This window comes from Nymphalis io, chromosome 5 (genome assembly GCF_905147045.1).
Source record: "Nymphalis io chromosome 5, ilAglIoxx1.1, whole genome shotgun sequence".
In the NCBI taxonomy this organism is placed as follows: Eukaryota; Metazoa; Arthropoda; class Insecta; order Lepidoptera; family Nymphalidae; genus Nymphalis; species Nymphalis io.
This window is the reverse complement of record NC_065892.1, coordinates 6,707,571-6,721,504: the sequence shown is the minus strand read 5'-3', so window position 1 is coordinate 6,721,504 and position 13,934 is coordinate 6,707,571. Positions and strand designations below refer to the sequence as shown.

At 30.9% G+C, this 13,934-nt stretch overlaps 2 protein-coding genes across 2 annotated transcripts; one reads left to right on the top strand and one right to left on the bottom strand.

Annotated features, from left to right (window-relative positions):
- The first annotated feature begins 325 nt into the window (after positions 1-325).
- LOC126768547 (deoxyribose-phosphate aldolase) lies at positions 326-5,988 on the top strand. Its single transcript, XM_050486725.1, has 6 exons — positions 326-627; positions 714-907; positions 1,120-1,252; positions 1,679-1,908; positions 3,617-3,763; positions 5,662-5,988. Exons 1-6 carry the CDS (start codon positions 600-602, stop codon positions 5,821-5,823), a joined length of 894 nt encoding a protein of 297 aa, XP_050342682.1. The 5' UTR covers positions 326-599; the 3' UTR covers positions 5,824-5,988.
- Positions 5,989-6,175: 187 nt separating this feature from the next.
- On the bottom strand, positions 6,176-12,466 carry LOC126768516 (titin-like). Its single transcript, XM_050486677.1, has 5 exons — positions 12,316-12,466; positions 8,283-9,179; positions 8,114-8,198; positions 6,620-6,770; positions 6,176-6,458 (listed from the first exon to the last, which is right to left on the bottom strand). The coding sequence occupies exons 1-5, from the start codon at positions 12,334-12,336 to the stop codon at positions 6,302-6,304; spliced, it is 1,311 nt and encodes a 436-aa protein (XP_050342634.1). The 5' UTR covers positions 12,337-12,466; the 3' UTR covers positions 6,176-6,301.
- Positions 12,467-13,934: the final 1,468 nt, after the last annotated feature.

Sequence of the window (13,934 nt, the reverse complement as noted above, 5' to 3'; positions counted from 1 at the left end):
TATACATGACGCTGTATGCATGACTGTACTTACGTCAAAGTTTCGTGCTTACTTTAAATACGTTTGCTCCTCGAGTTTGCACACAAAATAGTTGGTAAATGTAAATGATTTAGTTTTTATCGTATTGGAAGAGATTTAAAAAAATTATAGCTGCTTTTTTAGACTATTTCTCAACAATTTAGTCGGTACTGGTACCGACTTAACTTAACATTTTATTATTTATTATATTATCATAAATGGCGATGGAAAAGAAGTTGACTTTACTGGCAGCCCCTATTATGTTATGTCAAATGTCAATGTGATGGTAACTGACAACTAACATCATCATTAAACGATTCAAAATTTGAAACCGAATAATCTCATATCATAATTATGTGTTATCTATTTTATACGTGACATTGACAGAATATTTTGCGCTCAAATAGCGTACATACACGCCAGAAAAGAGAAAAAAAACTAAAAGATAATAATTTAGAAGCTAAAAATCTTCAATGTATTAATATTGATAAGAAAATTTTGGGAACAAACCAACCAACCAACTGTTTAACATCTTCATAAAAAGTATTTTTTAATTTAATTAATATTCCAAAAAATCTAATATGTTTCTCGTCTACGCAAAAACTTTAGGTAAAACTTTATTATTTAACGTATTTAAAAACCTACAATTATTATCAGAGTCAATATATAAAAATTTAATTATCTTTCTTTTTTAGATACAACTGCTTTAAGTCATGTCTATATTGACAAGAATTGCGTCGAGTCACAAATAAAAAGTATACTTAACAAATACCACATAAAAGACCTTATAAATTATAAAGAATGGCTACTGAAAGCCATATCTCTGATAGACTTGACCACTCTATCGGGTGATGATACACGGTCCAATGTTACTAAACTTTGTGTTAAGGTAAGAAGATTTGTATATTTTTGCTTTTATAATAAACTTGCATTACTATTGCCAATGGGCATGACTGATATATGGCTCCTCTTGGCCAATTACACATTTGATTAAAATATAAAAAAATGTTTTCAACTATAATAATAATTTTAGTTTTAATATATTCTAGTATAATTCATTAGTCAACCTGTGAAAAAAAATTAAGATATATTATTTTTCAGGCTGCTTATCCACTTTCGTTAAAAAATAGTTCTACTCAGACTGCAGCAGTGTGTGTATATCCTAATAGAGTTGCAGATGCAAGTGATGCTATCAAAAAGTTGGGATGTGCTGGGAAAATTCAAATAGCATCAGGTAACAACGCTTAACATATCTAAAAACTACTACTACTACTAGTCTGTAGTGTGTACTAGTCGGTAATTACCTTGCAGTTATATAGTATAGTACATCTTTATCATAAAAGTCCATGAGTTAGTATATATAAATTTCCTACAATAACTTCTAAATGTAAATTATTTCTTATTAGGTTTTTTTAGCAGCAACAAGGGTAACCATCAATTGAGACAATAAAAAACCCACTCGCATTTTCCTAAATTTGAAGCCAAACGGTTTAAAGTCCTTATATTATATATTATTTTGAATACACAAGCTCAATTTTTTTTTATTTTTATATATGTAATTAAAGATAGAGGTATATATATACCCCTTATAAACAATCAAACCTTATTATAATATTTAAAAAACTGACAATTTTAATATTGTATTAACCTATGTTAACAGTTGCAACAGGCTTTCCATCAGGATTATATCCCTTGCAAACAAGACTGCTAGAAATTAAATTAGCCGTTGCAAATGGAGCTTCTGAAATTGATGTAGTTCTCGATAGAAGTTTAGTTTTAATGGGAAAATGGGAAATATTATATGACGAGGTGCTTCAAATGAAAAAAGAATGTGGCAATGCTCATCTGAAAGTCATCCTCGGTGTTGGAGAACTAGGAACATATGAAAATGTTAGTAACTATTATATTACATGAGATATTATTTGTATAAAGCTTATATATGTTTCAAAATCTACATATATATAATCAGTACAATATTTTTATGCACCATTTATATGCAAGTTTTGTTTTTTTTTATAATTTAAACAATTTAAAATTTATTTATTGAATTGTTAGGCAATAAGTATGCCTAGTATATCGGCCTAATAAATAAAAGTAGTGTATTGTGTTATGCTTATAAATATTTTTACAAGTTTTTTATTAAACTTCATCTGTTACTATGTATGGGGCAAATCTTTCAACTAATTTTTAACACCAGTTTCACCCGATTAGTTGAACTGAAATTTTACACACACATAACATCATCTAGTCTTAATTTTTGTTTCCTTTTCTGTAATAATTAAATAAAAGCTTGTTTTTAAAAATATTCTTTCATCATGATAACATACATTCAGTTCTCAAAGTCAAGAGAACTAATTTTTCTTTAATCTGTGTGATCATTAGTTGATTACAGCTGATGATGTAATAGGTGACCAATGAGTATTGAGCCAAATTTATTGATTTCACTTTAGTAAATATTTCAAAAACTGAATTCAAGTCACTTTCATAAGATATTACAATGAAAATGAAAGACTATTTTCTGATTGAAATTAACAAAACAATGAGACAATTTTTTTACTTGATTTTATCATAAAAATATAGTACTGTACTAATAGTGCAATATTTCTTGACAGATGGAGATATACACCTATTTAGCTTTTTAATAATATAGGCGAACTGGCCAATAGCCACCTGAAGGTAAGTGGTCACCACCAGCCATAGATATTAGCGCTATAATGTAGAAATATTAATCTCTGTATTTGCAATGCAATGCGCCACCAACCCTGGTTACTAAGATGTTATGCGGCTTGTCCCATACAGGAACACAACTTTACAGAAACAGCCTGTTAATGTCCCACTGCTAGGCTAAGGCTCTCTCCCTTTTGAGGAGAAGGTTTAGAGCTTACTCCATCTCGCTGCTCCAATGCGGATTGGTAGAATACACATGTGTCATAATTTCAATGAAATTAGTCACAATAATAATGCTCCTGTCACTGACTAACTGCTGCGTGCTTTATTTCTGTCTTAATAAGTAACAAAAGCAAACAATTTATAAGAGTTAGTTAGTTTAGGTAGCTTATCCCCCCTAACAAGCCGAGATGAAGCATGAAATTTCAATGAAATTAGCCACATGCAGGATTCCTCACGATGTTTTCCTTCACCGTCAAGCACGAGATGAATTATAAACACAAATTAAGCACATGAAAATTCAATACTGCTTACCCTGGTTTGAACCCACGATCTTCGGTTAAGATTCACGCATTCTAACCCCTGGGCCATCCCGGCTATTAACACAACTATACAAAGTATTAATGTTAGGCTATACAATATGTGATGAGTGGATATTATCTATGTGTCTGGATATGACTTGCACAAAGCCATTAAATCTATAGCTTCTTAAGTATTAAAATAGATTATACAAATAAGTTATTGTATTCATAATGTTATAATAAGATTATTACAACGACGACGAAGCCTTTACGGGTAACTAGTATTCATTCATTAAAATCTCGACTTTTAATAGCATTTTATTGTGTATAATTGCAATATTTATTATTAAATATTATGTTCTAACCCCTGGGCCAATTATATTACAATTGATGACCATTTGTTCTCATAGGTGTACAACGCATCCATGGTATCTATGATGGCAGGTGCTGACTTCATAAAAACTTCCACCGGTAAAGAAGCGGTAAATGCAACACTACCAGTGGGCTTGGTGATGTGTCGAGCTATACGAAACTTTTACCAAATGACCGGAACCAAGGTAAATTATAATATAAGAATAATAGTAAATTATATAACATTTCATATTATTCTACATACACTTTATTGTATAATAATATTAATTTTATAAGTTATGAAGTGAATTTTCAAAATCAAATATAATAACTAACTATAATATAAAGAATATCTTTATGTATATGTAAAAATGTGTATGTATATTTTTTTATTTTTTTTTTATAGAATAGGAAGGCGGACGAGAATATGGGCCACCTGATGGCAAGTGGTCACCAACGCGCATAGACATTGGCATTGTAAGAAATGTTAACCATTGCTTACATCGCCAATGCGCCATCAACCTTGGCTAAGATGTTATGTCCCTTGTGCCTGTAATGACACTGGCTCACTCACCCTTCAAACCGGAACACCACAATACCAAGTACTGCTGTTTTGCGGTAGAATATCTGATGAGTGGGTGGTACCTACGCAGACGAGCTTGCACAAAGCTCTACCACCAGCGCAGTGTATATGTAATATGTAAATATGTTTCAAAATTGAACATTAATGACGCAAAAAGGAAGAGACACAATTATGCTCCTGTCACTGACTAACTGCCGCATGCCTTATTTCTATCTTAATAAGTAAGAAAAGCAAACAATTTATAAGAGTTACAATACTAATAATATATTACACACAAACGAAACTTTAACACGGATATAAACAATAAGATGTAGACAGCGATCGCTTGGACTCGACCTTTACATCAGAGATAAGACAAATAACGTTGGGGTATCTCTTTGGAAACAATTTTAGGGGACAATATTTTACGATCGGGTTCTAAGTTTAAAAAGAAAGAACTGTCTTGTTAGTGTGTATTCATTGTGATGTTACCAAGTTAGCAAATAGGCTTTAATGCTTCAGCGAACATTAAATGACCCAAATCAACGATATAGGTGATTATAACGAAATTGTTGACCTTTTGTCTCTTTACCGTAAAAATACGAAGACTTTAATATTTAACATTTCGTATTTATATTATACAATTTAGGAATAAAGACTTACTTAAAATGATATGTCGTTTGTACTACTAATATAACTTAAAAGCACAAACTTTTAATCGTTCATCTAGATTTAAAGACTTACTAAATAAAAATTCAAATAAAATTCGAAAATAGAATGAAACTAAATTATATATTTTCTAGTTTTTTTTTTTTGAGCTAAGCATTATTTAAACCTCGATCGAAATGGAAAATGCCTCATTTTTGTCATCGAATAATGAAGGTAGTATTAATGTTCAAAGCAATTTTACTATCAAAGTTTAATAGATTTAATATCTAAATAAAGTTATGTTTTAATTGACAATAGATATTACTTTATCAATAAAAAGTTAACATTAATTTTATAGTCTATATATTATAATATATTTTTATTTATAATACAACACTATTCTACTTGACTACTTATATTAACTTTAATTTTACTTCCAAATTTCATAACAATTTCGCCGACATTCATAACGCCATTTTTTCACAAATACTAAAACCAAGACCAGTATAGCGTCAATTCTTTTTTTTTTTTATAGAATAGGAAGGCGGACGAGCATATGGGCCACCTGATGGTAAGTGGTCACCAACGCTCTTAGACATTAGCATTGTAAGAAATGTCAACCATCGCTTACATATCCAATGCGCCACCAACCTTGGGAACTAAGATTTTATGTCCCTTGTGCCTGTAATTACACTGGCTCACTCACCCTTCAAACCGGAACACAACAATATCAAGTATTGCTGTTTTGCGGTATTCAACGCCAGTAAGGTTGTTTATTTGTCTTTACTCCTTTGATTGGAATATGCATGAAGGGGTTTTGTTGCAGAGTAGGTATTAAAATGTTTCTTTTATTTTTAACATGATAAATAATATTAATATTTTTTTTATACTCAGGTTGGATTGAAACCGGCTGGTGGTATAAAGACATCCCAAGATGCAGTCAACTGGCTCATTTTGATCTACACGGAGTTAGGTCCTGAATGGCTTACACCTAAACTTTTCCGCATCGGAGCGTCTAGTCTCCTCACCGTTTTGGAAAAAGACTTACAACAATAATTTCTTGAAACAATTTTTTTTAATACCATTTTTTATAATTATTATTAAATAAATGTACAAATTGTTAATTAGGTAACTAATGTAACAATGCTTGTTTATTGTTAATATAAGGAATAATGTTTTGTTAAGATTGCAAAATGTTAAAAAATATATACATTTTATGTTTGTATGTTATTTTTTTTCTGCATTAACAAAACCACAGACGCTATGTCTATAAAAAAACCCTGTATTATTTCATTTACGGATAAAATTAATCGATAACTATAAATTTGTGTGATTAGTTAAAAACGTCTGTCTTCTTCTTTCAAATGTGAAATCAATGTCGACAGAAAGAAATCAGTGTATAACTAAACACCTCCCAAACGACATTATAAGTCGTTAGTGTTTATAAACATAGAATAAAGGCAAACGTAAGTTCATTAAATATATTTACAATATCTACAAGACACCATATCGTACGGCATAATAATATCATCATTTATTCCTTTTCTACGGGAACCTCGGCTCGGAACCCATGTTCTGGATCGGCGTCGTAGTTGACGACGCGAAGTTTTCCAAATTTATCCATGTAACCATAGTGACCTTTTACATGACCGTCATTGTCGCGCTCTTCGTATCGAAACTGACGATTTTTACTGTAATTTATCATTTTTATAATATATATTACTAAAAACTAAAATAAATATAAACAAAATTATTGGTATACAAATCATGACTGCTTGAAATTTCTCTACTTTACTGTTCTATATTCGAGTAAGTACCTACTGCAGAACTAATTTGAGGAAAAAAACGTTACCCTTTTCCAGTGTCGTAACCAAATTGATAACTATGAGGGCCTTTCATGCCGTGCATTCGAAATTCCGTTCGCTCGCCTTTCGACTTTAAACCATTCTTCGCTTTAGGATTTGCATGATGTGATTGTTTTAATTCAGTTGGATATTCGCCACCTGAAATATAAATGAAAAAACGTATAATATATGTACATGTATTTTATTACTAATATCCCCCTGATAGAAGTTCAGGGAACATTCATCGGCGCCAGAGATATTATAATAGGCATACATAGGTTTGACATGAGGCACTCTCTAGTCTCACAATCATAGTCTGATTAGCAATCCGATACGTACACATAGTCCATAGAGACGCACAACAAACAGCTTCAAGTGCTTTTCGGTAGTAAATCTCTGCTAACTTGAAAGTAAGAATTTCTTATCCGAAAAACCAAGTAGCTTTTGGTTATCTGATAGCCCGACCCAGAATTTGATTTTATTTTATAAGCAAGCAAGTATATATATTAATTACCTTGACTAAATAGCTATGTAAAAATAAAGAGGAGTAAAAATTAAATATATTTTTTTACTATTCATCTCTATTGCTTTTGATATAAAAAGCACATCAAGATAACACAAACGCTGCGACACGATATAACAAAGTCCATTGAAATTAATTACCTACTAGGTATTCCACGTACTGCCACGGCCTCGTTACAGATTTAATTTTTGTATAAATATGATTAGTACTAAATGTATTGTAATAAAAACATATAAACAGTACTATTATACCTTTAATAATAGCATAAGACTATTATCGAAGACTTATGATATATTATAATAAGCCGAGATGGCCCAGTGGTAAGAACATGTGAATCTTAACCGATGATCGTGGGTTCAAACCCGGGCAAGCACCACTGAATTTTCATGTGCTGAATTTGTGTTTATAATTCATCTCGTGCTTTACGGTGAAGGAAAACATCGTGAGGAAACCTGCATGTGTCTAATTTCACTGAAATTCTGCCACATGTGTATTCCACCAACCCGCATTGGAGCAGCGTGGTGGAATAAGCTCCAAACCTTCTCTTCAAAAAGAGGAGAGGAGGCCTTTAGCCCAGCAGTGGGACATTCACAGGCTGTTACGTTTACGTTTACGTATGATATATTGTAAACAATGCTATCAATTGTATTAAAAAATAGATTATTATTTTCAATTGAACTATTTTCTATCACGTAATTAATAATTTAATTTAAATATTAAAACGTAGCTTATATACTCATTGTTATATTTTAACATCTGATTTTGCCGATATGTTTGCGAGTTAATAGTACACATGTATGTCTTAACCGAAATACCTAGGCTCGAATCTGGGCAAGGATCTCATGTATCCTTCTTCTGTTAAGTATTTGTATTTGTATGTGTTAACAAGTCATTTCATGCTTTACTGTAAAAGAAAACGTCGCGAACGTTGTCCCTAGTAATATGATATCTTTGGACTATTACAATGCTATAAACTTACGTCCAGGACTCCTATAATTCGTTTCAGAAGCTTCTGGCTCTGCTGGGGGTACTTCCGTAAGAGTTTCGCTAGTCGTAGTGTCCAACTGTAAAGATTATTCCATTACTAATTTTGTTAACAAATATTGTATGAGAATATGTTATCAGATATAGAAGGATTTTATATTTACTTCAGCTACTTCATGATGTTGCTTTAATTTGCGTTTTTTATCAGATTGTTCATATAAGTATTTTTTTTTCTGGTCGGACGGTACGAAGTACTCATTATCAGTATTTATAGTTTGTTTTAATGGCTCAGCTGGGTTTTCATTAGGCACTTCCTCCACAGAAGCATCAGCATACTGAGATACTGGTATTGGTACAGGCTTGAATTCATTATAATATTTTTTAGGATATAAACGTGTTGGGCTCCTATACTCATTCTTGGGTGGTGTTATATATGGCAAAGGTATCGGATCGAGTTTAATCGGAACATTCATAAGATATTTAAGAGGCCCTCTTAATGTAGACAGTGGAATTTTAGCTGGTGAATTGTGTAACGTATGATCAATTTCCTCTGAAGGTAGTTCTAATTCAACGGAAGGAGATAAAAGTACAAAATCATTAGGTGCATTTTCCCGTGGTGGCAGTAAATTTCTTGATGGAATTGAATAGCCGTGTTCTCCGTTAAGCATTTTTCTTGTTCTCAAATTTTCTCTGAGTTCTTGCAGATTTGGTCGCCCTTCTTGAGCTATCGGAATTACCTCAGCTTGTTTTTGAGGTGCTGCTATTATAGGAAGCCAGTCAGTTTGTTCACCTGGCTCTGTAGGCTTATAATAATATTCGTTTTGGGCATCTGGTGCCGGTGGCAACAGGTAAGTTGCTGGTGTGGCCACTTTTTGATGATCGACCTCCTCGGGCTTATGAGGATCAGGTGGAAGTAAATAACTATCAATATTCGCTTCATCGGAAACATAGTAAATTGGAACGACTTGCTCTCCATTGATAGGTACTGTGCTAGTAATAGTCTCAGCTGTTGTTTCCACCGGTACTTTAATTGCTGCTATAGAAAAAGCAGGTAGTGTTATCTAAAATAAAAATAAAATAATTAGGAAATAAAAAGAATTCAAATTAACACAAATCGTTACATAACACCAATAATAAAGTTGTACAAAACTTATAAAAATAAAATAAAACACAATGATTTATTAGCGCACTAAATGACCAATCTTACAAAATAAAACTTTTTTTTTCTATTGCATCACGTAACGTAATTTGATCGACAAAAGTATGTCACTATAAGAAAAAGGTTTTTTTACAAAACAAGCAGGAAAAGTTCGCCACTCAATCGTGCAACGATAAAATGGATCTATAGGTCGCCACGAATTGTTAACGGTCCTTTATTTATTCAATTGACACTGATCAGATTCACATAATGCAGACTATATTACATACTATTATGTTATTTATATAATTAAATAAATACAATTTCTACTAACAATTTTATACAAATGGAATATGACGATGTACTACGGAATTTCAATAGTCTCAATTCTAACTGACCTACATTTTTGTATAGACTTAACCTTAGCCCGATTAGCCCTTTGTGACATGTTTCACTGATTGGTGATTTCGGTTAACATGAAACATAAAGTACCCCGCAAGATTTGCGGGGTACCTTAAAAACAAAATTTATACCAAAGCAAATATTCAAATAAACAGTTACATGCAATGATTGAAAATATCAATTCAAATACACGACCATCAGCATAGCAGGCTAAATTTTCCCAGAAGGTTATTCTTTATACTTATTGTACAATATTACTAAATAACAATGTAAAACAATACTGCCTAAATATGAAGAGTATTTACCTACAACAAAGTGAAAATAAATCCATGAAATTATAATTCGCTTCCAATGTCAAGACGAAGGTAACAATCTACTGTAACTAAATTAAATCCTAATAACGTAGTCCATATTTTAAATATTTACAGGTAGCTAGCATAAATAGTGTAATAGCTATTGGCTAAAGTGTGGTCTGAACACGATTCTTAATATAATATAATTTCAAATATTATCAAACCTAATATCGTTATGTTATCATAATCATTTGCTTGTATGCTTTAATATTTTTTGTTATGTTGTTTTGTAGTCATTTTACTACCATTAACCAGTTTAGTTGCGACTAATCGGAGTTCAAATAAGAATTTATTGAGAAATTTAATTTATAAGAAATTTAACCTTACTATTCATAGCTCGATCCATTTTTTTTAACATTTATTACAAATTTTAGATTTGAAAAAATTTGAATAAATAAACTTAATTATCGAAAGTTATTACTTCATAAGGTCATTAAATAATAAGAAAACCTACATAAATAAATAAATTGGTTACCTGCCCACTAGCAATTTTTTTAAATCTTTGATTATATATTATTTCATTTGAGTGCAAGCTATTAATAAAATATAGAATCTACGATTTTCATCAAAATAATCCGAATTTCATCAAAATTTTTACCGATTTATGAAGTTAAAGTTATAAGTTAAACTTAAGTTAACTGTTAAACCTTTCAAAATCGAAATCAGTATAAATCGGTATTGTATTTGCATTGAAAATTTCCAATATCTATTAGATACGATTTTGCGGCCAGGGTTAATGACGCGAATATATTCACTTTCTAGGACTGTCCTAGAAAGCTGCAACTTTCAAAGACGATCGCCAAAGACATCTCTATACCTAATAGTACTATTAAATTTATCATACTTTGTACAAATATTATAAAGAAGTCAAATTTTTGGTTTGTTTCTTTTAGCAAATTGATCCCAAACAATTTGTCCTTAAAGTTTCAGAACAAACGAACATTGGCAACCTACCTACTCGTGGTACGAACTAATAGATGTATACATATGATTACATGTTTCCTTGATTGTATTACATGATTATATGGTTCCTTCATATTGATAAAGCTTATGTTTACGTTGTATTAATCTTCCAAGAATAAAACATGTTAAGAGTTTCTTTTTAATAAAAAAAATACATTTTGGTATTTTAATTTCTATATTTTTTTTTTTCCTATACATATAGTACCTAAAAATGGAGCTCGTAGTGCGTACACTCAGATTGGACGGTACTTGGTAGTGACGGAGCCAGGGGAGAGAGATAGTTTGGCGCATAATTCTCTCTATGAACATTATCACAAATCGGGGAATTGAACTAAATTAATCATCATAAAAAATAAATAAACAATTTCCTAACTGAGACATAATCGGGTTATGTAAAAAATACTTTAACGGTAGTTATTCTGCCAACTGCAAAGAGTTCCAATTTCCTAAATTTTCTGTTGATTATAGACAAAGTCGTCAGCTTTCCAGGAGATCGTTGAGCCTATTTTATGCGCCATTATAGTTTTAATGAACTATCTCAACTATCGAGAGAGTTATTAAAATGAAAGTGCAACTAATAGGCTGCGACTAGGCGAATGACTTACTAAGAAAACGAACAAGTTACTAGTTGAAAAGTCCATATTGTAATTACCTAGGGACTTTGAGTTACGTGATAGACATGCGACTAAGAAAGTAACACTTGCTTGTCGCTTTATTATTTAACCAATTGGAGGCACGCTGATACTTTTATATAAGGTAATCTTGTTATGTCGGTAGTTTTTATCTTTACCGTGTAATAAACTGGATGTTATTTCTGGTTTTCATTCTATATAAGAAAATTATAAGCGCTTCTCAAGATATCCGCGAGAGGTTATGACTGGATCTACAGCGATCCATTTATTCAAATCTTCCATAAAATATTTAAGAACGAATAATCATACATAAATTTAAATTATTGTTTTAAGTAAAAAAATATTGTTATAAAATTAATGTTTTATCTACATTGATAAGCTTATTCTCTACGTGCCCATGTTCAACTTTTGCGTATTTTCATATTGTCAACAATCTTTTTTCAATTTCATATAACAGAGATATTATATTTGTAAAGGTTTACTATCGAATTATGGCTCGTAACTATGGCTTATCCTTCAATGGATCCGAGACACGGAATTATAAATATCAAATCTGTTTTTTTATAATAAAATTTAAGAAGATAAAATATGGTATAAAATTTAAACTTGCGTCATAATAGTGATTAATTATTTAGTGTACCGGCTTAGTAAATTTTATTTTAATTGTTGGTGTAAATTTTAGTTACCGATAATGATTTCTAAAACTTACTAAGAGTGTTTGCAGCCACATTTTGATTTGAATCAGCTAAATAATTGTCACTGCAAATTTTGGTTCACTTCTAATTATATTTTTCACAACACTTCAATAACTGCTCTTGAGGTTATTTACTCTGCAGCTGCGTGCGCGCAGCTTCTATCATTGTAATAATGGAGGCGAACGGCGGTCACGCTTACGTTTTATAGACAACCAATTCCGCTCAATTGTATAGGAAATTGACTTTAAAGTTTTATTTTGTTGACCACCAGTTAGATAAGTGTTGTGGTTCTGCTGTATATATTTTTTTCAAACGATCGGTGCGTAAAATGTTTGCGTTTTTAATTTGAATGCAAAAAAGTACCAAAATAGAAGGTGATTAAGTTGGTCTAAATGTTTAATTAGGTCCTGTCCATTATCATAATTCTTCAGCATACATTCATTTTCTAATAAAACTTTAATTGTTCCGAATGTATGTAAATATTTTTCTTTTTTTGTAACTTATCATTCTTACCGAATTACGATAGTAATATAATATAGGTACTACACGTTATAAAATTCTCTATGACTCATTACAAAATAAGCAAGTTTGAAATATTATCAGACCTACTAATCATGGTACTAATATTATAAATATTCATATTTACCTATTACTTATATTTATTTATACTTATATTAGATACATTTATATACGAATACGTTGACATAATAGTAAGTGTATAGCACTTACTATTGTCAACGTATTCGGAAATAAAAATGTCGGAACAAGCGTTTTCCAAGCCAACGTTGCTAAAACAAATATAATAAGTAAGACTAGCATAAAGCGCGGTTTCGCCAGCGAGGAATTCATTTTACGTCGAAAATCCTTCAAAATCTGCGGTACATAATACCTATTTGATCTTACTCTCAAATAGTCATATCAACTTATAAAGGGGCAGTTATTTTAAAATCACACAGACATTTAAATTATATTTATTTGTAGATTCCTAATTTAAAGAAGATTATGTAAAAGAATAATTAAAAGAAAAACAATATGTTAATAATTGTACATAATCTCAATAAAAAAAAATTATGCATGAAATAGTAAAATATTAACTACCTACCTATAACTTAAATTTATGTCACTAGTTAAAAAGTATGAATACCTCTTAATATGTATAATAATTAGTAAGTAGCGTCTTAATTTAATATTTTGCAATTATTAAAGGTAGTTGTTTAATTCCATGATATTATAACAAATTTAATTTATAAGAATAACTATAATTAAGCGGTAAAATTATTAGTTTAGGTAGGTATTACCTATATTAATGGGGTACAGGCACTGTTAGATAGTTGTTAGATAAGTTGCTAGTTTTAAAGATAAATAAATATAGGTAGGTATATAGTAGGATATTTGATTAAAATATTTGTTTTAAAAACTACACGAACGATATTAAGAAAAGTTGGGTTTATACAAAAATGTGCATTTTTTTGCCTCATATAATGGTAATCAGGTTTTGGCTGATATAAGTTTAAACCAGGTGGAAATTTGGAGCCGACCCGATTTTTTTCTAAATGCAACCCCTGCACCGGATCCCTTATCCACCTAGCTACGCCACTACGGTGTTGTAAGCTTAATAAGGTCAGCTCTTCGA

Excerpts from the sequence above, each read along its gene's own strand:
- LOC126768516 (XM_050486677.1), bottom strand. The coding sequence starts at position 12,336 with ATGTGGCTGCAAACACTCTTA. Across the intron at positions 8,199-8,282 it reads AACATCATGAAGTAGCTGAA|TTGGACACTACGACTAGCGA; the intron begins GTAAATATAAAA and ends TAATCTTTACAG. Across the intron at positions 6,459-6,619 it reads GGTTACGACACTGGAAAAGG|TAAAAATCGTCAGTTTCGAT; the intron begins GTAACGTTTTTT and ends GATAAATTACAG.
- LOC126768547 (XM_050486725.1), top strand. The coding sequence starts at position 600 with ATGTTTCTCGTCTACGCAAAAACTTTAG. Across the intron at positions 908-1,119 it reads TTACTAAACTTTGTGTTAAG|GCTGCTTATCCACTTTCGTT; the intron begins GTAAGAAGATTT and ends ATTATTTTTCAG. Across the intron at positions 1,909-3,616 it reads AACTAGGAACATATGAAAAT|GTGTACAACGCATCCATGGT; the intron begins GTTAGTAACTAT and ends TTGTTCTCATAG.